The 25,384-nt window shown below is 37.4% G+C and overlaps 1 protein-coding gene across 2 annotated transcripts; it reads right to left on the bottom strand.

Moving 5' to 3' along the window:
• Positions 1-20,404: 20,404 nt before the first annotated feature.
• Positions 20,405-23,996, bottom strand: LOC127091536 (MDIS1-interacting receptor like kinase 2). 2 transcript variants are annotated; one of them, XM_051030206.1, is made up of 3 exons: positions 23,653-23,992; positions 20,983-22,281; positions 20,405-20,902 (listed from the first exon to the last, which is right to left on the bottom strand). In XM_051030206.1, the coding sequence occupies exons 1-3, from the start codon at positions 23,894-23,896 to the stop codon at positions 20,577-20,579; spliced, it is 1,869 nt and encodes a 622-aa protein (XP_050886163.1). In that variant the 5' UTR covers positions 23,897-23,992; the 3' UTR covers positions 20,405-20,576. The 2 variants fall into 2 exon arrangements, with proteins under 2 accessions (XP_050886163.1, XP_050886162.1); XM_051030205.1 differs by having other exon boundaries at positions 20,983-23,996.
• Positions 23,997-25,384: the final 1,388 nt, after the last annotated feature.

The raw sequence follows: 25,384 nt of genomic DNA, 5'->3' as shown, positions 1-25,384 counted from the left end.
GATAAATAGAAGTGCGGTGGCGACTCGACTTGTATGATTTACCTTGGATTTAGTCAATATCTCTAATGGTAACGAATACCCCGCTACACAAGGTAGTCGATCAGTTGATTCAGACTCCGTCCAAGATATCTATTCTCTCACTCCTGTTGTGTTCAGAGGCACACAGGGAGGCACTGCTGAAAGTTCTTAATGCTGCGTATGTGCCTCAGGAGATCTCAGTGAACCAATTAGAAGGGATCGTTGCCAATGTTCATGCAAGCAACGGGTTGGGTTTTATTGATTCTGACTTGACACCAGCTGGACGCAATCATAACAAGGCTTTGCACATCTCGATGGAATGCAAAGACACTGTGTTATCACATGTTTTGGTGGATACAGGTTCCTCTCTCAATGTGTTACCCAAGAGAGCCCTGTCAAGGTTAGAAGTAGAAGGTTTGGTCTTGAAGCCTTCTGATCTCGTGGTGAGAGCCTCCGATGGTTCTAAGAGGTCGGTGTTCGGAGAGGTAGAATTGCCAATTCAGATTGGATCACAAACCTTCAACACCGTCTTCTATATGATGGATATTAGTCCCTCGTATAGTTGCCTGCTGGGTCGTCCTTGGATCCACGATGCTGGGGCAGTCATCTCAACGTTACATCAGAAGATCAAATTCCCAGTCAATGGAAGAATTATCACCGTCTGTGGTGAGAAGGACATCCTGATCAGTAACCTGTCTACATTCAAGTATGTAGAGGTAGAAGGTGAAATTCATGAGACCCTGTGTCAAGCCTTTGAGGCAGTTCAGGTCAAGGACGCAGCTCCGGTGGAAGAGGTCAAAGCAGGTGCCTCTATCTCATCCTTCAAACAAGCACAGGCCTTGGTAGATTCAGGTGTTGCTCCAGGTTGGGGACGTCTGTTGGAGTTACCGGTGAAGGAAGATAAGTTTGGGATTGGGTATCAGCCAGCTCTGACTTCTACAACTTCAACGCCTCAGACTCGTCGGGGGCTGATTACTTTCTCCAGTGCTGGCATCATTCAATATGGCCAGATCTCTATAATCAACGATGAAGATGGGGATAGTGATTGCAACATCGACAATTGGGTGCGTCCGAGGATCCCGGGTGAAGTAATCAACAATTGGTCTTCTGAGGAGATTATCCAAGTCACTCTTCTGGAGGAGTAATTTTCTTTGTTTGTTCATGCATGTCCAAGTCTTACGTTCCGCCCAGGGCGTAATGACTCATTGTAGGGCTCATCTATGTGAATACCTGCATTGTTTATCATAAATGAAGGATGTCTTTTTGCATTCAAATATTTTGTTCACTGTCTTTCTATTTTTGCAGTTTTCAAAAAAAAAAAATACATTTTGGCAATGTTTTGTTTAGTTTTCACTCACTGTTCACACTCATAAGCACATACCATCACTCATGCAGATGCACATCACCGGATCCTATTGATAACGGTTCTGCTATGGCTCGCTTCGACTTTGAAAATCCGATCTTTAAAGCTGAAGAAGAGGGTGATGAAGACTGTGAGCTCCCTGAAGAACTTGTCAGGCTGTTAAAATAAGAGGAAAGGGTCATTCAACCATATCAGGAGTCTGTTGAAGTAATTAATCTCGGCACCGAGGACGCCAAGTAAGAAATCAAGATAGGGGCTGCTTTGGAAGATGATGTGAAGAAGGGGCTGATTGAATTGCTGCAAGAGTATGTTGACATCTTCGCTTGGTCTTATCAGGACATGCCAGGGCTTGACACAGACATTGTGGTGCACCGCTTGCCTCTCAAAGAGGATTATCCTCCGGTCAAGCAGAAGCTAAGAAGAACAAGACCAGAGATGGCTGTCAAGATAAAAGAAGAGGTGCAAAAACAGTTGGATGCAGGGTTTCTAGCAGTTACCAATTATCCGCCATGGGTTGCAAATATCGTTCCAGTACCTAAGAAGAATGGAAAGGTATGGATGTGTGTTGACTACCGGGATCTGAACTGTAACAACCCAATTTTAGTAATTATTCCTTATATTATTATTATTATTATATTTTATTTTAATTATGTGGAGTGTTAATTAATTAATTGGTTGTTAGGTAGTATAACAATTGATTATATTAATTGATTTGGTGTGTTAATTAATTATTTAGTTGATATGAGATATAATTGAATAATTAATTATATTAATTAACTTGGTGTATAATGTGGTTGGTTTAATTCATTTGAATTAAATAGAGATATTTAAATATTAGGTCTTATTGGGTCTATTGATTAAATTAGAAGTATTATGGTTTAAGCCCAAATAGAATACTATATATAAAGGGAAGGAGAGTGAGAATTAGGATTCATTTAATCATTTGAAGGCAATAGAGAAAGAGGAGAGGAAAAGTAAAGAGAAGAGTTAGGGTTTCCAGAAAATTGAAGAGGTAAGGGGGGAATCCTTATTATTATGGGTTAGTATGATCGGGTCAATGGGTAGATGTATGTTTAGGTTAAAATCCCTAATTTTGTATAGTTATTTGGAATTGTTAGGTTTTGATGAGTATGCTTGATTGTGGTGATTGATTGTGTTAAAACTACAAATTAACGTTATATATTTAGAGTATTGTGTGAGTTATAATTTTCTGAACGTTTGGCTTTTTACGGAATTGAAATCGGAGGTCCGAAGGTCCTCCAACGATGAAAAACACAGAAAATTCTGCATGCTGTCCGTCACCATCGCGGTCTTTTTTTAGGTTTTATTGTCGAAGTCGTTTTGATCATAACGTTTGATCCGTAAGTCCAAATCGAGTGCCGTTTGAAGTGTTGGATAGCTGAAACAGAAGGCTATAACTTTGTTTCAGGAATAAAATAATTTTGGAGATTATTTCAGGGATGTTTTGGGGGTTGAAGAAGATGAAAATTATGTTGGAAAATTTAATAAAAAACAACTTTTTAGTAATGCCTTTGTGCACGGTTTTATTCATAACTTTCAACTCGTGAATCATTTTGGGTTGGGGTTTAAAGCATTAGAAAGATGATCTTAATTGCATATTATGTAAATGGTGTATTTGTTATGAATGTTAAGATGGTAGAGATGATCTTAATTGCATATTATGTGAATGGTGTATTTGTTATGAATGTTAAGATGGTAGAGATGATCTTAATTGCATATTATGTGAATGCTGCATTTGTTATGAATGTTAAGATGGTAGAGATGATCTTAATTGCATGTTATGTGAATGGTGTATTTGTTATGAATGTGTGTATGTACCATTGGTGGATAATTCATAGAGTTGAATTATGGTGATATGTGGAATGTTAAGATGGTAGAGATGATCTTAATTGCATATGTATTGGTATTTGTACATTCATTCATGGCATGGTCGGCTTCATAGTGGAAGCGGTGAAACTGTGGGTTCACATGGTATTAGACGTTGATCCTTAATTGGAAATAGGCGTAGCAGACGTTGATCCTTAATTGGGAATAGACGTGGTATTAGACGTTGATCCTTAATTGGAAATAGGCGTAGCAGACGTTGATCCTTAATTGGAAATAGACGTAGTGGCTTGGATTCTAGATATTGAATCAGAAAGCGGTGAAACGTTGGGTTCACATTTTGGTACCACATGCATAGAGTCACATGTCTTGCATTGAGTCACATTAGAGTTATGTGATAATTGAATGTTTGCATTGATGTGATTGTGATGTGTAAATGAGATATGGTAATTGAATTTGATGATGTTTGGATACATAACTTGACTGAATATGTGATTATGTGATAATTGTAGTTATGTGTATATTTGAGAATATAATATTGGATTTGAATATTATACTCCTTGAGTTTTTATGTGTGCTTGAAACATGTGAAATAAATGTTGGTTAATATTATTTACATGGTTATATGAAGTGTGATGAATTCCTTTAATTGTTGATTTAATCATTGTGCTTGATTAATACTTCTTCATAATGATTTGAATTCTCACCCTTTCTGTTTGAATGTTACCTTTACATGGGTATCGCGCAGATACTCAGGAGTAGTATCGCTGAAGTAAGTGGACGGTAGCTCATTCGAGATTAGCTGGAGAGCTGCGGTACTTCGTTTAGAGACTAAGTAGTGAGTCAATGCTCTGGTCATGTAACACTGGGTAGATTAGTAGTATTGAACTCATATCTGATTTGGATACGTTTTATGTTATTAATTGTGAACGTGTTCAATTGAAGAGATTATTGAGAGATGATCATGGTATGGGACATGGATCATTTGATGAATGCATGGATATTCGTTATTTTCCGCTGCGAATGCATATTCTTGAATATTCATGATAATGGAAATGTGTTATTTTAAATGACCAGGTGTATTGTATATTGATGATGAATGAGGTTTGGTTTTTGAAAGCTTTTAGTTTTTGAAAACGTCGATGTGACGCCCTTTTGTTATATGCGTGCTTATTTACTCTGATGATATGTTAAGTATTTTTTGGTAGAAAAAGGGGTGTTACATTAGTGGTATCAGAGCAGGTCGGTCCGTCCGCCCAAGTTGTTTAATTATATTTGTTCCCTAGTATGCGACAGGTGTGTGAGAACACCGTCGATGCTTGTTTTATTTTCCATTGACAGGTTAGGAATGAAATAAGTGGGGGAGAAGCGTCTGCTTCTCTTGGATGTTCCAATTATATCGAGCTTGGACAATATGTTGTTGCATGCGAGAGTGTAGTGTTGACTAGTTAAACCTATTTTGAGAAGACGGTTAATTTTCCTGAGGTTGGTGCTAAGGAAGATTGGTTCGTGTCTGCTAAGCAAGTTGATGAATCGGTGCAAGGTGGTGCCGAGTTGTTTATGTTGTTGGCAACTTTGGATATTCGTGAGAAGAGGACGATTGAAGAATTGCCAATAGTTTGTGAGTTTGCGGAGGTATTTCCGGAAGATATAAGTGATTTACCGCCGGAACGCGAGGTTGAGTTTTCGATTGATTTAGTTCCTGGAACTAGTCCTGTATCGATGGCTCCCTATAGGATGTCTGCTTCTGAGTTGAAAGAGTTGAAGAGTCAACTTGAAGACTTGCTCGAGAAGAAGTTTATTCATCCTAGTGTGTCGTCGTGGGGTGCACCTGTTCTGTTAGACAACTGAACAAAGTGACGATTAAGAACAAGTATCCACTTCTGAGGATTGACGATCTGATGGATCAGTTAGTTGGAGCTTATGTGTTTAGCAAGATTGATTTGAGGTCTGGGTATCATCAGATTCGTGTAAAGGCTCAGGATATTCAAAAGACTGCTTTTCGGACAAGGTATGGTCACTACGGGTACTCCGTGATGCCTTTTGGTGTGACTAATGCACCTGGTGTATTTATGGAGTATATGAATAGAATTTTTCATGATTATCTGGATAAGTTTGTTGTTGTGTTCATCGATGATATATTGATTTATTCCAAGAGTAAAGAGGATCGTGCCGAGCATTTGAAGGTTGTGTTATCGGTGTTGAAAGAGAGGAAGTTGTTTGCTAAACTCTCTAAATGTGAGTTTTGGTTGAGTGAAGTAAGTTTTCTTGGACATGTGATTTCGAGTGGTGGTATTTCTTTGGATCCTACGAAGATTGAAGTTGTATCTCAGTGGGAAGCTCCTAAGTCTGTTGCTGAGATTAGAAGTTTTCTTGGTTTGGCTGGTTATTATAGGAAGTTCATTGAAGGATTTTCTAAGTTGTCGTTACCATTGACGCAGTTGACTAGGAAAGGTCAAGCTTTCATTTGGACTTTGCAGTGTGAAGCGAATTTTCAAGAGCTTAAGAGAAGATTGACTACGGCTCCTATTTTGATTTTACCGGATCCGTTAGAAACTTTCATTGTGTATTGTGATGCTTCTTTGTTGGGTTTATGAGGTGTTCTGATGCAAAAAGGGCAAGTGGTAGCTTATGCTTCAAGGCAACTTAAAGTTCATGAGAGGAATTATCCGACGCATGATTTAGAGTTGACCGCCGTTGTGTTTGTGTTGAAGCTTTGGAGACATTATTTGTTTGGATCACGATTTGATGTGTTCCATGTGTCTCAATGGAGGAGGTACATTGTGGATCCATCGCATGTTGTTCCATTAGATGATGTGCAAGTGCGGGATAATTTGACGGTTGATACATCACCTATGCGAATTAAAGATCGAGAAGTGAAGAAGCTTCGTGGTAAGGAGAATGCTTTGGTGAAAGTGATATGGGGCGGAGTCGCCAATGGCAATATTACTTGGGAACTCGAGGATAAGATGAAGGAATCGTATCCGGAGTTGTTCGTTTGAGGTATTTTCGGGGCCAAAAATCTTTTAAGTGGGGAAGAGTTGTAACAACCCAATTTTAGTAATTATTCCTTATATTATTATTATTATATTTTATTTTAATTATGTGGAGTGTTAATTAATTAATTGGTTGTTAGGTAGTATAACAATTGATTATATTAATTAATTTGGTGTGTTAATTAATTATTTAGTTGATATGAGATATAATTGAATAATTAATTATATTAATTAACTTGGTGTATAATGTGGTTGGTTTAATTCATTTGAATTAAATAGAGATATTTAAATATTAGATCTTATTGGGCCTATTAATTAAATTAGAAGTATTATGGTTTAAGCCCAAATAGAATACTATATATAAAGGGGAGGAGAGTGAGAATTAGGATTCATTTAATCATTTGAAGACAATAGAGAAAGAGGAGAGGAAAAGTAAAGAGAAGAGCTAGGGTTTCCAGAAAATTGAAGAGGTAAGGGGGGAATCCTTATTATTGTGGGTTAGTATGATCGGGTCAATGGGTAGATGTATGTTTAGGTTAAAATCCCTAATTTTGTATGGTTGTTTGGAATTGTTAAGTTTTGATGAGTATGCTTGATTGTGTTAAAACTGCAAATTAACGTTATATATTTAGAGTATTGTGTGAGTTATAATTTTCTGAACGTTTGGACTTTTACAGAATTGAAATCGGAGGTCCGAAGGTCCTCCAACGATGAAAAACTCAGAAAATTCTGCATGTTGTTCGTCACCATCGCGGCTTTCTTTTAGGTTTTATTGTCGAAATCGTTTTTGTCATAACCTTTGATCCGTAAGTCCAAATCGAATCTTGTTTGAAGCGTTGGATAGCTGAAACAGAAGGCTATAACTTTGTTTCAGGAATAAAATAATTTTGGAGTTTATTTCATGGACGTTTTGGGGGTTGAAGAAGATGAAAATTATGTTGGAAAATTTAATAAACAACAACTTTTTAGTAATGCCTTTGTGCACGGTTTTATTCATAACTTTCAACTCGTGAATCATTTTGGGTTGGGGTTTAAAGCATTAGAAAGATGATATTAATTGCATATTATGTGAATGGTGTATTTGTTATGAATGTTAAGATGGTAGAGATGATCTTAATTGCATATTATGTGAATGGTGTATTTGTTATGAATGTTAAGATGGTAGAGATGATCTTAATTGCATATTATGTGAATGCTGTATTTGTTATGAATGTTAAGATGGTAGAGATGATCTTAATTGCATATTATGTGAATGGTGTATTTGTTATGAATGTGTGTATGTACCATTGGTGGATAATTCATAGAGTTGAATTATGGTGATATGTGGAATGTTAAGATGGTAGAGATGATCTTAATTGAATATGTATTGGTATTTGTACATTCATTCATGGCATGGTCGGCTTCATAGTGGAAGAGGTGAAACTGTGGGTTCACATGGTATTAGACGTTGATCCTTAATTGAAAATAGGCGTAGCAGACGTTGATCCTTAATTGGAAATAGACGTGTTATTAGATGTTGATCCTTAATTGGAAATAGGCGTATCAGACGTTGATCCTTAATTGGAAATAGACGTAGTGGCTTAGATTCTAGATATTGAATCGGAAATTGGTGAAACGTTGGGTTCACATTTTGGTACCACATGCATAGAGTCACATGTCTTGTATTGAGTCACATTAGAGTTATGTGATAATTGAATGTTTGCATTGATGTGATTATGATGTGTGTATGAGATATGGTAATTGAATTTGATGATGTTTGGATACATAACTTGACTGAATATGTGATTATGTGATAATTGTAGTTATGTGTATATTTGAGAATATAATATTGGATTTGAATATTATACTCCTTGAGTTTTTATGTGTGTTTGAAACATGTGAAATAAATGTTGGTTAATATTATTTACATGGTTATATGAAGTGTGATGAATTCCTTTAATTGTTGATTTAATCATTGTGCTTGATTAATACTTCTTCATAATGATTTGAATTCTCACCCTTTCTGTTTGAATGTTACATTTAGATGGGTATCGCGCAGATACTTAGGAGTAGTATCGCTGAAGTAAGTGGACGGTAGCTCATTCGAGATTAGCTGGAGAGTTGCGGTACTTTGTTTAGAGACTAAGTAGTGAGTCAATGCTCTGGTCATGTAACACTGGGTAGATTAGTAGTATTGAACTCATATCTGATTTGGATACGTTTTATGTTATTAATTGTGAACATGTTTAATTGAAGAGATTATTGAGAGATGATCATGGTATGGGACATGGATCATTTGATGAATGCATGGATATTCGTTATTTTCCGCTGCGAACGCATATTCTTGAATATTCATGATAATGGAAATGTGTTATTTTAAATGACCAGGTGTATTGTATATTGATGATGAATGAGGTTTGGTTTTTGAAAGCTTTTAGTTTTTGAAAACGTCGATGTGACGCCCTTTTATTATATGCGTGCTTATTTACTCTGATGATATGTTAAGTCATTTGGGGTAGAAAAAGGGGTGTTACAAAGAGGATTGTCCTCCGGCAAGCAGAAGCTCAGAAGAACAAGACCAGAGATGGCTGTCAAGATAAAAGAAGAGGTGCAAAAACAGTTGGATGCAGGGTTTCTAGCAGTTACCAATTATCCGCCATGGGTTGCAAATATCGTTCCAGTACCTAAGAAGGATGGAAAGGTACGGATATGTGTTGACTACCGGGATCTGAACAGAGCTAGTCCTAAAGATGATTTCCCATTACCTCACATCGACGTTTTGGTAGATAACACGGCTCAATTCTCGGTATTCTCCTTCATGGATGGCTTTTCTGGCTATAATCAAATTAAGATGGCACCAGAAGACATGGAGAAGACAACTTTCATAACCCCATGGGGCACTTTCTGCTACAAGGTGATGCCGTTTGGTCTGAAGAATGCTGGGGCAACATATCAACGAGCTATGGTAACTCTTTTCCATGATATGATTCATCATGAAATCGAGGTTTATGTTGATGATATGATTGCCAAATATCAGACAGAAGAAGAACATCTGGTGAATTTACAGAAGCTGTTTGAACGTTTGAGGAAATTCAAGCTGAGGCTTAATCCGAACAAGTGTACTTTCGGGGTGAGATCTAGAAAGCTGCTGAGTTTTATTGTTAGGGGAAAAGGGATTGAGGTGGATCCTGACAAAGTAAAAGCAATACAAGAAATGCCTGAGCCAAGAACAGAAAAACAAGTCCGTGGTTTCTTAGGGAGGTTGAACTACATTGCAAGGTTCATCTCTCACCTTACAGCCACGTGTGAGCCGATTTTTAAGTTGTTGAGAAAAGATCAGGCTATCAGATGGAATGATGATTGTCAAAGGGCTTTCGAGAAAATAAAAGAGTATTTGCAGAATCCTCCAATCCTTATGCCTCCAGTCCCAGGGAGACCACTGATTATGTACTTGACAGTACTTGATAATTCCATGGGTTATGTTCTCGGTCAACACGACGAGACAGGTAGGAAAGAGCATGCCATCTACTACCTAAGCAAGAAATTCACAGATTGCGAGTCGAGATAGTCAATGCTTGAAAAGACATGTTGTGCACTTGCATGGGCTGCTAAGCGATTGAGGCAATACATGTTGACTCACACAACCTTACTGATCTTCAAGATGGATCCAGTCAAGTACATATTTGAGAAGCCAGCTCTCACCGGAAGGGTTGCTCGCTGGCAAATGGTACTGACAGAGTACGACATCCAATATACATCCCAGAAAGCCATCAGGGGGAGTATTCTGTCAGACTATCTTGCTCAGCAGCCAGTTGAAGACTATGAGCCGATGAAGTTTGATTTTCCAGATGAAGACATCATGTTACTCAAGATGAAAGACTGTGAAGAGCCAGTTGTTGAGGAGGGACCTGATCCAGATGAAAAGTGGACTTTAATGTTTGATGGGGCCGTCAATGCCAAAGGAAGTGGAATTGGTGTTGTCATTACCACTCTGAAAGGTGCCCACATGCCTTTCACCGCTCGTCTGACTTTCGAGTGCACCAATAATGAAGCTGAGTACGAAGCCTGTATCTTGGATATTGAGCAAGCCATTGATCTGAGAATCAAGACGCTGGACATCTATGGAGATTCAGCTCTAGTGATCAATCAAGTGAATGGTGATTGGAATACTCTCCAGCCTAATCTGGTCCCCTATATAGATTACATGAGAAGACTGTTGACTTTCTTCACAACAGTAAAGCTATATCATATACCTCGTGACGAAAACCAGATGGCAGATGCTCTTGCTACTCTATCCTCCATGATCAAGGTGATTCGGTGGAACCATGCTCCCAGGATCGATGTTATGCGCCTTGACAGGGCCGCGTATGTGTTTGCTGCTGAGCTGGTAGTCGACGACAAGCCCTGGTATCACGACATCAAGTGCTTTCTGAAGAATCAAGAATACCCTACATGGGCATCCAACAATGATAGAAAGACTTTGAGAAGATTGGCAGGCAGTTTTTTCTTGAACAAAGACGGTGTGCTTGTTGGTGTAAGCCCTAGAGGCCAATACTTTTGGTACTTGTATCGAATTAATAAAAGGCTTTTTCTTTATTATGTTTGATTAATAAAGTTCCTAGAATAGCTAGTCCGTTTAATGTATTAAGTGTGACTTAATCATGAGAGCACATTAAACATAAGGACACTATTCTTCAAGTATCCGTAGTCGAGCTTTATTGTGAAGTGGGATAACATTAAAGCATTAAGACTATTATGTTTGTAGACTGATGATCACATCTCATGGATCATGGATAAAGAGTTATCAAGTCTTAAACATAGGTATGAATATTAAGAGTAATATTTATACCGGATTGACCCGCTATGAGAATACTATATAGAAAGTTATGCAAAGTGTCATAAGTTATTCTCATGGTGATAATGGTGTATACCACTCTTCGACCTGAAACCACTATGGACCCTAGATGTAGAGTCGAGTGCTTTATTGCTGATCCAACGTTGTCCGTAACTGGATAACCATAAAGACAGTTGATGGGTACTCCACAAAGCATGCTGAGGGACATGAGTGTCCTAGACGGAATTTGCCCATCCTGCGTAACAGGATAAATGTCTATGGGCCCAATATTGAACTGGACAAGGATGACACGGTCTATACCTTGTGTTCAATATAGACATAAGGGCAAAGGGGTAATTATACACATAATTATTATCACAGGAGGTTTTGTCAGATCACATGACATTTTCGTGTCTTGGGTAGCAGTGATGTGTTGCTAGATACCGCTCACTGTTTATTATGTTAAATGCGTGATTTAATATAATTGTCAACGTCGCGAAAACCTATAGGGTCACACACAAAGGATGGATTGATGAGAGATAGAGTAACTAAGGAACATCGTAAGGTACGGTGCACTTAAGTGGAATACGAAATATGGTAAGGTACCAAATACTTAAGTGATTTTGGCATATTATGAGATATGGGCCAAAATACACTTAAGTGGGCTTTTTAGCTTGAAGCCCACACAATTGGTTCTATAAATAGAACCCCTTGGGTAGAAGCATTGTCACTCCACGAAGACTCAACTCAAGTGAAGAGTTGGAATTTCGTTTCTCTCTCTCTCTCTCTCTCACTCAAAGCCTTCATTCGTACCAGCTAGCACTAAGATTGAAGGAATCCATTCGTGTGGACTGAGTAGAGACGTTATCATCGTTCTACGTTCGTGATCGCTCCGTGGATTTGTATCCAAGGTTTTGATTGTTACAAGAAATCTACACCAAAGTTTTGAATCGCCACAAGAGGTAACGATTCTATCACTGATCATGCCCATTCGTAAGGATCATTAAAGGAGAAATTTTTAAATTCCGCTGCGCCTTGGATGGCAATTCTCCTTCAGTGCTATATAAGAGGAACTTCGACATGGTCTTGCTCAGATGCGTGGATAGACACGAAGCGGACATGTTAATGCAGGAAGTTCATGAAGGCTCCTTCGGTACTCATGCCGGCAGACATGCAATGGCTAAGAAATTGTTTAGAGCGGGTTATTACTGGATGACCATGGAATCTGATTGTTTCAAATATGTTCGGAAGTGTCATAAATGCCAGATTTATGCTGATAAGGTGCATGTGCCGCCAAATCCTCTGAATGTGATGTCTTCGTCGTGGCCGTTTGTCATGTGGGGCATTGATATGATTGGAAAGATTGAGCCGACTACTTCCAATGGGCATCGCTTCATCCTTGTTGCCATCGACTATTTCACCAAGTGGGTCGAAGCAGCGTCATTTGCGAAGGTCACTAGACATGTGGTTGCCCGATTCATCAAGAAAGAAATCATTTGTCGTTATGGGGTTCCCGAAAGAATCATTACTGATAATGGTTCTAATCTCAATAACAAAATGATGAAGGAGTTGCGTAAGAACTTCAACATTCAGCATCATAATTCTTCCCCTTACCGTCCTAAGATGAACGGTGATGTTGAGACAGCGAATAAGAACATAAAGAAGATTGTGCAGAAGATGATCGTTACGTACAAAGATTGGCATGAGATGCTACCCTTCGCCTTGCATGGGTACCGTACTTCAGTACGTACATCGACCAGGGCAACCCCTTACTCCCTTGTGTATGGTATGGAAGCGGTCCTACCTGTTGAAGTGGAGATTCCTTCTCTAAGAGTCCTGTTGGATATCAAGTTAGACGAAGCTGAATGGATTCGAACAAGGTTCAATGAGTTGAGTCTTATCGAAGAGAAGCGAATGGCAGCCATTTGTCATGGGCAGTTGTATCAGAGTCGGATGAAGAGAGCCTTTGATCAGAAAGTGCGTCCTCGATGCTTTCAAGTCGGAGATTTGGTGTTGAAAAGGATCCTTCCTCCTCAGACAGATCACAGGGGCAAGTGGACTCCTAACTATGATGGACCATATATTGTCACCAAGATTTTTGATGGTGGAGCCTTAATGCTTGCAACTATGGATGGTGAAGACTTCACTTCCCCTGTGAACTCAGACGCCGTTAAAAAATACTTCGCATAAAATAGACCCGCTGGACAATAAAAGGAGTAGTCCAGGCAAAAAATGGGCATCCCGACGAACCAAGAAAATGAAAAAGGTTCGGGAAAAAGTTAGGGATTAAAAATGAAAAAAGATTATACACCCGGTAAGTTGAAAACCTGAAAAGGCAACTTAGGCAAAAATGGGTATCCCGGTGGATTGAAAACCCGGAAGGGCAATCCAGGCAAAAGTTAGGGATTAAGCGAATGACTGCGTTCTGAGTAGTTCTGAATCCCATCTCGTGTCAATGACCGGAAACTTTCAAAGGATAAGAAACAGTCCAATCACCTTTTTCAGAAAACTGATCATCTGGGGGATCTTGAAGACGAGCGAGTCATAGCAGAATTGGAACCCGATAGAAATCCATTTCACATTGCCATTAGATTAATTTCTATTTTTAGCTTGTGTGCAATTATCTCTTTCCAGGGATTGCTCCCTGATGTAAATGCCTATTCAGGGGCCATTCAATCAATAAAATCATGTTATTCAGTATATCTCTGTTTTCATTTTACTGTTTTGTTTGCAAAAATGACGTTCTAATTTTTGATAAACATTGCATCATGAAACATAAGAGCTTTACAGGTACATGCTTAATAAACATTTAAAATTGCTGTAAATTTTAAGTGCTTTGGATCGTCTATTTAGAACAGGTACACTCGGGGCATTTCCTTAAGGTTCCCAGCAGAGGATCGCGGATGTTTTTCCTCAACAGTTGGTACCTGATATCTTATCCCCGCAGAGCTGGTCCAAGCATTGGATTCTTCAATCCCCAACAGGTCCTCACTACTGTACTCCCCCAAGCATGTGTTTCAGACTATACACTCCCCAGTAGAGTTGACAGTGCTAGACTGTATATCCCCAGCGGAGTTGACAGTGCCAGACTGTATCTTTCCAACAGAAGCGGCTGTTCCTCAGAGTTTGATGCCAGGTCGACGATCTCGATGCCAGATCCGTGGTCTCTTTCCTTGAAGCAGAATCTCGGTACCGTATCGGTGTTTGCTTCCCTTGCTGAGTCGCCTCTCTCGCAGATCATGGTTGCCAGAACCACTATCGCTTTCCTCAGCAGCAAGTTTTTAGTGTCATTCTCTCCCCAGTCAGAGTCTCGGTATTTTTGTTATTGCCAGAACACCGCGTGGCCGGTCTCTTCCCCACAGAGTTCGTTGTGCTGTGTATCTCCAACAGCATCGCCAGGGTCCAGAAGATTGTGATCATTTCCCCAACAGAATTCCTTGCCTCGGCTTGGCATTCTCCCCAACATTTCGCATCCTTACATGTAGAATCATATCGCATTGCATCCTCCCAAATCGCATAGCATTCCCATTTTCATGGAGCATTACGCCATCGAAAAATTCAAACATGCGCATGTAAAGCATAAGACATTCTCGGTATCCCAAGTGATAAGCCAGAAGTATTGTTTCCAGTACTCAGACTGAAGTTCGTTCATGACTTATCTTTATTATTCCCAGCAGGGGTCGTTGGCCCACGTGCCGCCTCAAGTATAATTTTCCCTATTTCTGCCGATGCTGACAGGCATGAAAGTTTTCCGGTATTCAGACCGAAGTGGCATTCAGGCCAGTGTTTCCGATATTCAGACCGAAGTGGCATTCAGGCCAGTTTTCCGATATTCAGATCGAAGAAGTTTTCGACGTTCAGGTCGACGCAACTTGTGGCATTCAGGCCAGTTTCCGGTATTCAGACCGAAGAGGCATTCATGTCAGTTTTCCGATGTTCAGATCGAAGAAGTTTCTGACGCTCAGGTCGACGCAACTTGTGGCATTCAGGCCAGTTTTCGGTATCCAGACCGAAGTGGCATTCAGGCCAATCTTCCAATGTTCAGATCGAAGAAGTTTCCGACGTTCAGGTCGACGTAACTTGTGGCATTCAAGCCAATTTTCCGGTATTCTGACCGAAGTGGCATTCAGGCCAGTTTTTCCGGTATTCAGACCGAAGTGGCGTTCATGCCAATTTCCCGATATTCAGACCGAAGTGGCGTTCAGGTCAGTCTCCCGGTGTTCAGACCGATATTTGATAATCTAATATCTTCCGATGCTCAGATCGAAGTCATTTCCAGTATTCAGACTGATGAGCGGCATTCAGGCCATGGTTATTTCTGTGTTACCATTTATTTTGGTATTCAGGCTAACATTCTCTTTTTCGGTGTTCAGACCGACTCTCACCGTACCAGACGGATTTCTTTTTTCAAGACCACCTCTTTTCCGATTCTGACAGGCATTGTTATTTCATTTTTCACTTCAGTGTAAATTCCCGGGTTTTTATTGTATTCAATCCCTTGATACCTCGAAAGTGCGAAAGTCGTTGCTACCTCCCTTTCGGGTCTCTAGTTGATTGAATAGGGGAAGCTGTAATACCCCAAAATTTACCCTTCATTTTTCTTGGAAGCATGGGATTGTGTTTCACATTGCATTAGCATCATACTAGGTCATACTCATTGCATACTGCATCAGTGACTTGGGAAATCAGGGTTTGATTGACCACTCTTTAACAGAAGGAGCCCACACAAAGCAAGATTGAGAATTGGACTTCATTTTCCAAGCATACAAGTCTCAAGGGTCTCAAGGAGGTCCAAGTGTCTTGTTATGGTCCTCAGTTCATCAGTGGAGGATTCAGAGCTCCCAGAGTGTGCATCTAGATTTAATCAGAAATTAGGGTTTCATGGCTACCTGCAACAAACAATGTTTGGTGGGAAGTAAAGGGGGCTTATTCTTTTCATGATTGTAGAGGCATCTTGGCTTAGGGAGATTCACAATTATCTCAGGAAGATCTATTGGCAACCAGTGCAATCAGTTCCTGATCATTTTGCCCTAAAACTAGGGTTTGGTATAAAATCGGTTTATTTCTGATTCCTTGGGAGAAACTCTTTTCCATAGCCCTCCATATGTCCGCAAGGGTCTACATACAAAAAATCAGCCCTTTATTTGAGCCAGAGGTGCTTCAATTGATCAATGGAATCGGGAATTAGACAGTTTGGGAAAAGTCAACTGTGGGGCCAGAAAAGTCAACTCCTGACATTTTGAAAGTGGAATCTCAAAATTCATGCCTAAGGGAGCCTACATGTGAAATTTTATCAAGGTTGGATCATGGATTCATCATTTAATCAGGAGTTGGAAAAGTTACTAAATTTGGAAATAGTTGACTTTCCATTTAGGGCAAGTTTTCATGATTGTTGCACCCACTTTAAGCCCATTTTCCATCAATATGCAAGCTCTATTTGAAACTTTCTCCAACATGAAAGTTGTTCCTCTTGTTCCAAGCTTTCTAGAGATATAAAGTTTTCTCCATTTGAATTAAAATTGAGAAAGTTATGCTTGGTCAAAGTGAGACATTATTTTAGGACACTTAAAAAATTTTCTAAGTCCAAAATCTACAAAATTTGTCAAGACTTCTTGGCCAGATTTCTTGCACTTCAAGGCATCTTTTGAAAATACTTTCTTCATGACAATTGTACCTTTCCATGTCCTATTTCACATCCTTTTGGAATCATCCCATTTGGATCATTGGTTTGGGAGATGCACTCATCCAAAGTTGGCATCATGAATTGAAGTTTCTAGGCAGCATTTAGGCCAAACTGGCCCAACCATTTTGCAGTCATGTAACCTGAACTTTAAGGCCACTTTTCACTTCTTTCTATTCACCATTTCAACTTGTGTTCAACATGAAAGATGTTAAGCTCCATGCCCTCTTCCTACTGTTTGCATTGCCTTGCCATTTGGTCATGTATTCATCAAGATACAAAATCTCAAAGTCACCCTATTGGACTATTTTTATGCTGCAACCAGACAACCAATAAAGCTGCAAAATCAACCAACACACTCTTTACCTCATTTTGCCATGTACTTTTGATTACACCAACTTAAGTTTTACCAAAATTAGAGTTTGCTCATACACCTCACTTTTGCACATTTTGCATATGAATCAAAACCAAACATTGCAAGCCCATTAAGAACACTTTAATCCAACATATATAAGAGCTTCTAAACCCTAATCTGAAGGTGGTGGCTGCCATTTTCGAGTTAAGCAAGAGCAAGCAAGGCAAGGAGCAAAAGATCCATTTCATTCCTCTTCCATTGCACAAGCATCTTCCTTCTTCCTCAATTCCTCCAATACCAAGAGGCAGTGGACTGTTTTCCACTAGGTAAACTTTCTAATCCATTCCCATGACTATCGCCTTGTTCATTTCATGCTCATTTCATGCTTGTTCATTGTTATTTTTCTATGCTTACCATGCTTGTCCATCATATTTACATGCTTACTTTATGTTGTTCCATGTTAATACCATGCCATGATTGTTTGTAAAGCCCTCAACATGAGGCATGTTCATTAAGCTTGAGTTTGTGTTGTGGAATTTTTGTTGTATCCGAGTTCATGAGGGTGCCTTGATGTTCACTTTTCTCTATGTTCAAGCCATTATTTTCATTGAAACAAGACACCATTGTGTTCTGCTCATTTCGCACTTGAACTTTGCTTTTTATATCATCTCATTTGGAGCACTATAGAATGAGCAATGTTGGTTGGAAAATGAGCGAAACATACTGCGTTTTTCACGCGTTTTAGTGCATGGCCCTAGAAGTTACCTCACACCTTGGGGAGAGAAGCTGTTTCCACTGCAACATATGTGCTCAACAGGTGTCCAACCAAAAAAGCTGAAGAAAATTGTTCCTTTAGAGAAGTGAACTAAAGATAAGCAAAGTGTGAGCCATCTGAAGGTATTTGATTATGTTTGTTACAAACATATTCCAAATGCTAAGAGAAGGAAGTTGGATGACAAAAGCAGATTTATGTTGCTTGTAGGGTACCACAATCCAGGTGCTTATACACTCTACTGTCATGTCACTAACAAGGTTGAATTCAACAGAGATGTCATTGTGAAGGAATTAGAAGTGTGGGTTGGAGTAAATCTCAATCCAACTCTGGTGTAGTGCAAACTTCTACAAACACTTCAGAATCTGAAGGTTCTAAAGATGAGTGAGAATCAGAAGATGATTCTAAAGGTGACTCTGAAGGCGAGTCTGACTCTGAAGACGAGTCTGACTCTGAAGGTGAATCTGATTATGATCTAGATTCTGATGGTGATTCAGAAAATGGTGGAAATCCGTACTCTAGGAATATTCCAGACTCTGAAGGTGGTCATGTCTCTAAAGGTGGTACTTCTGGGGTTTCAGCATCTGATTCCAGCTTCTGAAGAAGATTTTGAACAAGTTCAGAGGCCACAAAGAATCAGAAACATTCCAAGAAGCTTTGAAGAGTTTGATATGTTATAAGATACTGAAGTAGACTCTGAAGGAGAAGTCATTCAGTGTGCCATGTTAGTAGACTTTGAACTAGTTAGTGTTCAAGAAACGCTCAAGAAGAAAGTGTGACTGAAGGCCATGAAAGAAGAACTTGAGGCTATAGAAAGAAACAAGACTTGGGAGTTAACTAAGCTTCCAAAGGACAAGAAAGCCATCCGCGTCAGATGAGTTTTTAAGGTGAAACTGAATCCAGATAGATCAATTGGCAAACACAAAGAATGGTTAATGGCTATAGGTTTTCTACAAAAATCTGGATTAGACTACTTTGAGGTGTTTACTCCTATAGCGAGACATGAGACAATCAGTCTGGTGATTGCGATAGCTGCTAACAGGAATTGGCCTCTGATGCATCTGGATGTGAAATATGCATCTCTGAGCAGTCTATTAAAAGAAGAAGTATATGCGTCACAACCTCCCGGGTTTGTAAAACAGAAACATGAAGGGATGGTGTACAAGTTACATAAAGCGTTGTACGAACTGAAATAAACTCATAGAGCTTGGAATTTGAAAATTGAGTCATTTTTCAAGCTTTAAGAATTCAGAAAAATTTGAGATGGAGCATGACGTTTATGTTCAGCATACTTCTGAAGGCAATATGATTCTAGTATGCATGCATGTTGATGACATATTGCTAACAGAAAGTTGTGAACATGAGATAACTAAGTTCGAGAAGGTGATGATGAATGAGTTTGAGATGACTGATCTAGGAAATATGACATATTTTCTAGGGATGAAGATTTTATACTCTGAGAAGGGTATCATTTTGCATCAGCTGAAGTATGAACTTGAACTTCTGAAGAGATTTGAGTTGCTGAATTGTAAGGCTGCAGTCACACCTTCAGAAAACAAATCACAAATTGGATTTTGATCCTAAAGGTGATGATGTAGATGCTACAACTTTCAATAAGTTGGTTGGATCTATGGGGTATTTGTGTAATACCATACATGATATTTGTTATGTAGTTGGAATGGTTAGTAGGTTTATGAGTAAACCAAATTGGCCTCATTACCAAGTTGTTGTCAAGTTTCTGAGGTATATTAAGGGGACTCGGAAGTATGGTTTTTTATTCCCTTCTGAAGAAAAGACTAATTTAGAGCTGATGTGTTACTCAGACTCTGATTAATGTGGAGATAGAGTTGACAGAAAAAGTATTTCTGGATATTTGTTTAAGTATCTAGGAAGTCCTATTTCTTGGTGTTCCAAGAAGCAACCAATTGTTGCTTTGTGAACTTGTGAAGCTGAATACATTGCAGATGTTGTGGCTGCATGCCAAGTTGTTTGACTTATGAATTTACTGTAGGATCTGAAGATCAAGATAAACAAGCCTTTGAAGCTGATGATTGATAACAAGTTTGCAATCAATCTTGCCAAGAACTCAGTGCTGCATGGATAAGCAAGCATATTGAGACTAAGTATCACTTTCTGAGAAGTCAGATTCAAAATGGAGTGCTAGAAATTATGCACCGTAGCATCCAAAAGCAGCTGACAGATGTTCTGACGAGAGCGATTAAGACTGATCAATTTCTCCACTTGAGGGATGAAATTAGTGTTATTAGTTTTGATCAGCTGAATATGAATTAAGGGATGATGTTAGAAATAATTCATATTCAATAATAATATCAATAGTAGTATTATTAGTTTTTGTTAATTCTAACATAACTAGTGTATATTAGCATATTTGTCTAAGTGACATTATTGTTTGCATATATAAACGGTGTAGCTATTAACGGTGGGGAGTATATTTTAGAAATTGATCGGTAAAAGAAAAAAAAGGACAAGTAGTAGTATATTTTAGTGACGTAAAAGAATATGCTTTACAATACAATTGCAAGAGCGAACTCATTAAAAACCAGAGAAATGGGGTATTATTTTTTAACAAACATAAACGGGTACGACGAGTACAATAATTCATACACCAAGTTACACCAACATTGACTCTTAGGTATAGTTTATTCTGAAAATAAAACTTATATCCTATAGTAAAAACCACTCATTTGCTTTATTGATGATATTATGTACAAACTTAACCCATTGAAGATGACTTTGACATTACAATCTCCTTACAAACATGTTCCATTGTAGGGCGATAGCGCGGGCTCTCAGTCAAGCAAAGACATGCAATCCTTATAATTGATACCAAATCTTTCCCAGTATCATTCCTAGGATGAGGGAGACGTTTATCCACCTTATCAATCAACGACAGATCCTCAGTTTCAACACCTAAATCACTTGATTGCCCCATTGTTGATACAAAATCTCCCGGGTGCTTTCCAAAAACTATTTCCAAGATTAATACTCCAAAACTGTACACATCACACTTCTCACTTACTTCCATTGTGTATGCAAGTTCTGTAACAAACAGTGAGATGCAGACAATTATAAAGTTGTTATGTAAGTAACTAAAAAAATATACTATAAAATAATTTAACCTGGAGCAGCGTATCCAAATGTTCCAACAAAAGAGGTCCAGTTGGACGAATCCGGATTTAGAAACTTGGCTGTTCCGAAGTCTGATACATGAGCTACATATTCCAAATCCAAAATGACATTCTTGCTCGAGATATCGCGATGAACAATAGGAGGTGAACAATCATAATGCATATAGCATAAAGCATTTGCAACATCCTTAATGACATTCACCCTTCTATTCCAATCAAATCTAGTTGCTTGCTCATCGTCTTTCAAGATCTTGTCCACACTGCCATTCTCCAAGAACTCATAAACCAAAAACGAATGCAATGGATGTGAACAATACCCATACAACTTGACAATGTTTCGATGTCGGATTTCTGTTAGAGCTTTGATCTCACTTGCAAAAGCTTTCAGATTTGAAATTTCTCCATTTTGCAATGAGTGAAGTTTCTTCACAGCTACAACTTGTCCTGTAAGCAACTCTGCTCTGTAAACACTTCCATGTCCTCCAACCCCAATGAGATGCTTGTTGTCAAACTCTTCTGTGGCTTCAATAATATTCTCATACACCATTTTTCCATCAAAACTCCATATTGCAAATAGGTTTTGATCATGTGACTCTTCAGTAGGTTTGCATTCGATTGTTCTTGAAGCTCGACAACAACGACAGGATATTTTGATCCCATAAACAAATAATGCTGACAACATAGTGCCTAGAGTGATGGATAAAACTAACACTAAAACTTTTTTGGTCTTATAACTATGAAACTTTCCAGTTGATGTTGAGCAGGACATTAGGCCAGAAACATTACCACACAAGCCTTTGTTATTTCTTAATGCTTCAATTGGAGCTTTTTGGAAGGCTAAAATGCTTGGAATCGGACCCTCCAATTGATTGTATGATATATCAACAATTGTCAAGGCTAACATATCACCATAACTAAAGGGAATGACACCAGAAAGGTTATTATGTGACAGATTCAATGTTTCTAAAGAATTTAACTGTCCCAGCATTGTTGGTATGGTTCCATTCAAAACATTTCCACTAAGATCAAGATCTTCAATATATTTTAGTTCTCCAATCTCACTAGGAATGTTTCCTTCAAATTTATTTTTGCCCAATTTCAAGTGCAATAACATTGACAACTTTCCAACTTGTTTTGGGATAGAACCACTTAAATTGTTTGATGAAAGATCCAAGTTATACAATTTCTGCAATGAAGCAATTTGTACAGGAACTTGTCCTAAAAGACGATTGTTACTTATTGAGAGTTGGACCAATGAAAGTAAGTTGCCTAGCTCCTTTGGAATTCTTCCTGTAAGATGGTTTGAAGAGAGGTTAAGATAATGTAATTTTGTTGCTCTACCCAATTCTGGTGGAATGCTTCCTGTTAACTTATTATTGGATATTTTTAGGCTTGTGAGATTCTGACACTTTCCCCAATTTGGTGATAGATGGCCATAAAAATGATTATCACTTAATTCTATGTAGTCTAAATTTGGATACACACCAAAACTATCTGTTATATTACCAGTTAGTTGATTTTTTTGGAGCCTAACTCTAAAAAGGTTGGAACAGTTCTTCAAACTCTTTGGAACTAGTCCTGTAAAATGATTTTCGGCAGCTGTGAACCTTTTCAACTTTCCACCAACACAAATGTTGTGAGGTAATTGACCTACGAAGTTATTATAACCTAGACTTAAAAGTATAATATTGGTAAGCCTATTCATTTCAGTGGGAATATTGCCACTTAGTACATTTGAGGAAAGTGATAAACTACTGAGTTTTGTCAAATTTCCGATAGTCAGAGGAATTGGTCCAGAAAGATTATTGTTTCTAAGGTAAATATCATTCAAATTGATCAAATTACCGATGGATGAAGGGATTGATCCGGAAAGGTTATTTTCGAAAAGGTAAATCTGATTCAAATTGATCAAATTACCCATAGATGGTGGAATTGGTCCAGAAAGGTTATTTTTGGAAAGGTCAATAAAACTCAAATTAACCAAATTACCAATCGATGGGGGGATTGGTCCAGAAAGGTTATTTTTAGAAATGTCAATATAACTCAAATTAACCAAATTACCCATGGATGAAGGGATTGGTCCTAAAATGTTATTTTTAGCAAGCAAAAGAAAATTCAAATGAATCAAGTTACCTATAGATGATGGTATTGGTCCGAAGAGGTTATTTGTCGACAATTGGATTATTAAAAGAGAATTGAGTTTTGTGACTTCAATTGGAATCATACCAGTGAGATTGTTTTTATAAAGATAAAGATATTTCAAATTGTTCAAGTTTCCAATGGTTGAAGGGATTGGGCCAGAGAGAAGGTTGCGAGACAAATCAAGTTCAATGAGTTGGTTTAAAAATCCAATTTCTCGAGGAATGGAGCCAGGAATACTATTATTATAAAGAATTAGTCTCTTGAGTTTGACCAACTTTTCAATTTCACCACAAATGGAGCCCGAAATATAATTATCACCAAGATTTAGAATCTCAAGTTTGATCAACTTGAAAATTTCCCGAGGAATGGAGCCAAAAAAACTATTATTATAAAGAACTAGTTTCTCGAGGTTGACTAACTTGTCAATATTGTGTGGAACAACTCCATAAAAAAAATTGTTTCTTAAAGCTAAATGGCGGACATTTGGAAATGATGAGAAATTGAGACTACGAAGGGTACCTCTTAATCCCATATTGTTGAGATTTATCTTGTAGATGAATTTAGAGTTATTATCACATCTGATTCCCTCCCAACCACAAGGATTATTTCCAATCCATGAAGAGAGCAACGCCTTGCTTTGGTTGTCAAGGCTTGCTTTCCACTTCAACAGAGCATCTACTTGGCTGTCATCGTTTTGTGCTGCAGCATGAGGTAATGTGACCATTACAACAAACACATAAGAGAACAAAAGAAGACATGACATTTGTAAAAGCTTATTGGAAATAATTTTGAATATTTGAACACGATGAAAGTATATAAGGGAATTACAGACTTATTATGATGCATGCATTTTCAATGGGATATATGGCTGATATTTATACCCGCTCAGCTAGAGTGATTAAAGTCTTTTTTCTTTTTCTTCTAATTTTTCTTACTCATATATAATCATAATATAATATTTTCATCATAATTTAAAAGTCCAAATTCGTAATAATATTCATTTGATAGTCATCTTTTTTATATATATATATATATATATATATATATATATATATATATATATATATATATATATATATATATATATATATGAAGATCAACTTTCTTAAACATAAAAATATTTTTTTTAGTTTATATTAAATCAGAGTTTTTAAAAAAGAAAAAAAAACTATCATAGAAAATTGAGAAAATACAGCTTAGATTTTAGCTCAAGTAAACCATAATCACATAAACACCCCCGTCGCACTATGGATTGGACTCTTAGTGGACGAATCAAAATAATTCATTAATAATTAACAATTAACTAAAAATTTCTTAAGAATATCAAATCCAATTTATTCATTATCATAGTTTTAGTGTATCCATTTATTTATTTTTTGAAAATTTTGATATTTTTTTTAAATTAATTTTTTTTATTTTTAAAAAAGTCACTTATTTTTTTGAAAAATTCATTTTTCACATAAAAAAATTAAATTTTTTGCATTTTAATTTTTTTTTGAGATAAATCAATATTTTTTCTATTTAATGGGAAAAAACTTTTTTTTTTGTATTTTTGGGGAAAAAAATATGTTTATATTTTAGGAAGAAAAAAAAATGTAAAAATCGATTTTTTTTATTTTCAAAAATTTTTTTTTTTTATATATTCGTAAAAATAATGAGTTTTTCGAAAATAAAATCGATTTTTTTTTCGGAAAAAAATAAATTTTGTATTTTTCAAAACATATGTTTTTTATTAATTTTTTTGGAAAAAATTATTTTTTTAAATAAATTTAATGTAGATAAAGAAAATCTGTTATATCATTAAAATGTGTTGGATAGATTGAATTAATCCATATTTATAAATGAATGTATTTAATTCATTCTATTTTATTTTATGTAATGAATGAATTTTATAAATCAATCGATATTTATAAATTGATGAATTTTTATGATTCAATGATTTGGATGAATTTTATCTTAATACTATCAATTGCCACCAATGTAGGTGCTATAAATTCTTCAATTGTAAATTATATTCTCACAATGATATATGCAAAACGTGCTTGTCAATTCCATTCACCAGAAATAATAGAAAAGACAACGAAAATTGTCAAATCATTATTGTCATGTTTCACGAGTGTGGAATAAACATGGATACCCGTTGCAACAAGTCATCTATTGTTGTTTGAAAGATGTCTCTACCAAAAAAAGAATGGATACTCTAACATTGCAAAGAAGTCATGACTATGGAGTGAATCAGACAATCAATATT

The sequence above is a fragment of the Lathyrus oleraceus genome, chromosome 6 (genome assembly GCF_024323335.1).
Source record: "Lathyrus oleraceus cultivar Zhongwan6 chromosome 6, CAAS_Psat_ZW6_1.0, whole genome shotgun sequence".
NCBI lineage: Eukaryota > Viridiplantae > Streptophyta > Magnoliopsida > Fabales > Fabaceae > Lathyrus > Lathyrus oleraceus.
This window is presented reverse-complemented; position numbering and strand designations above follow the sequence as displayed.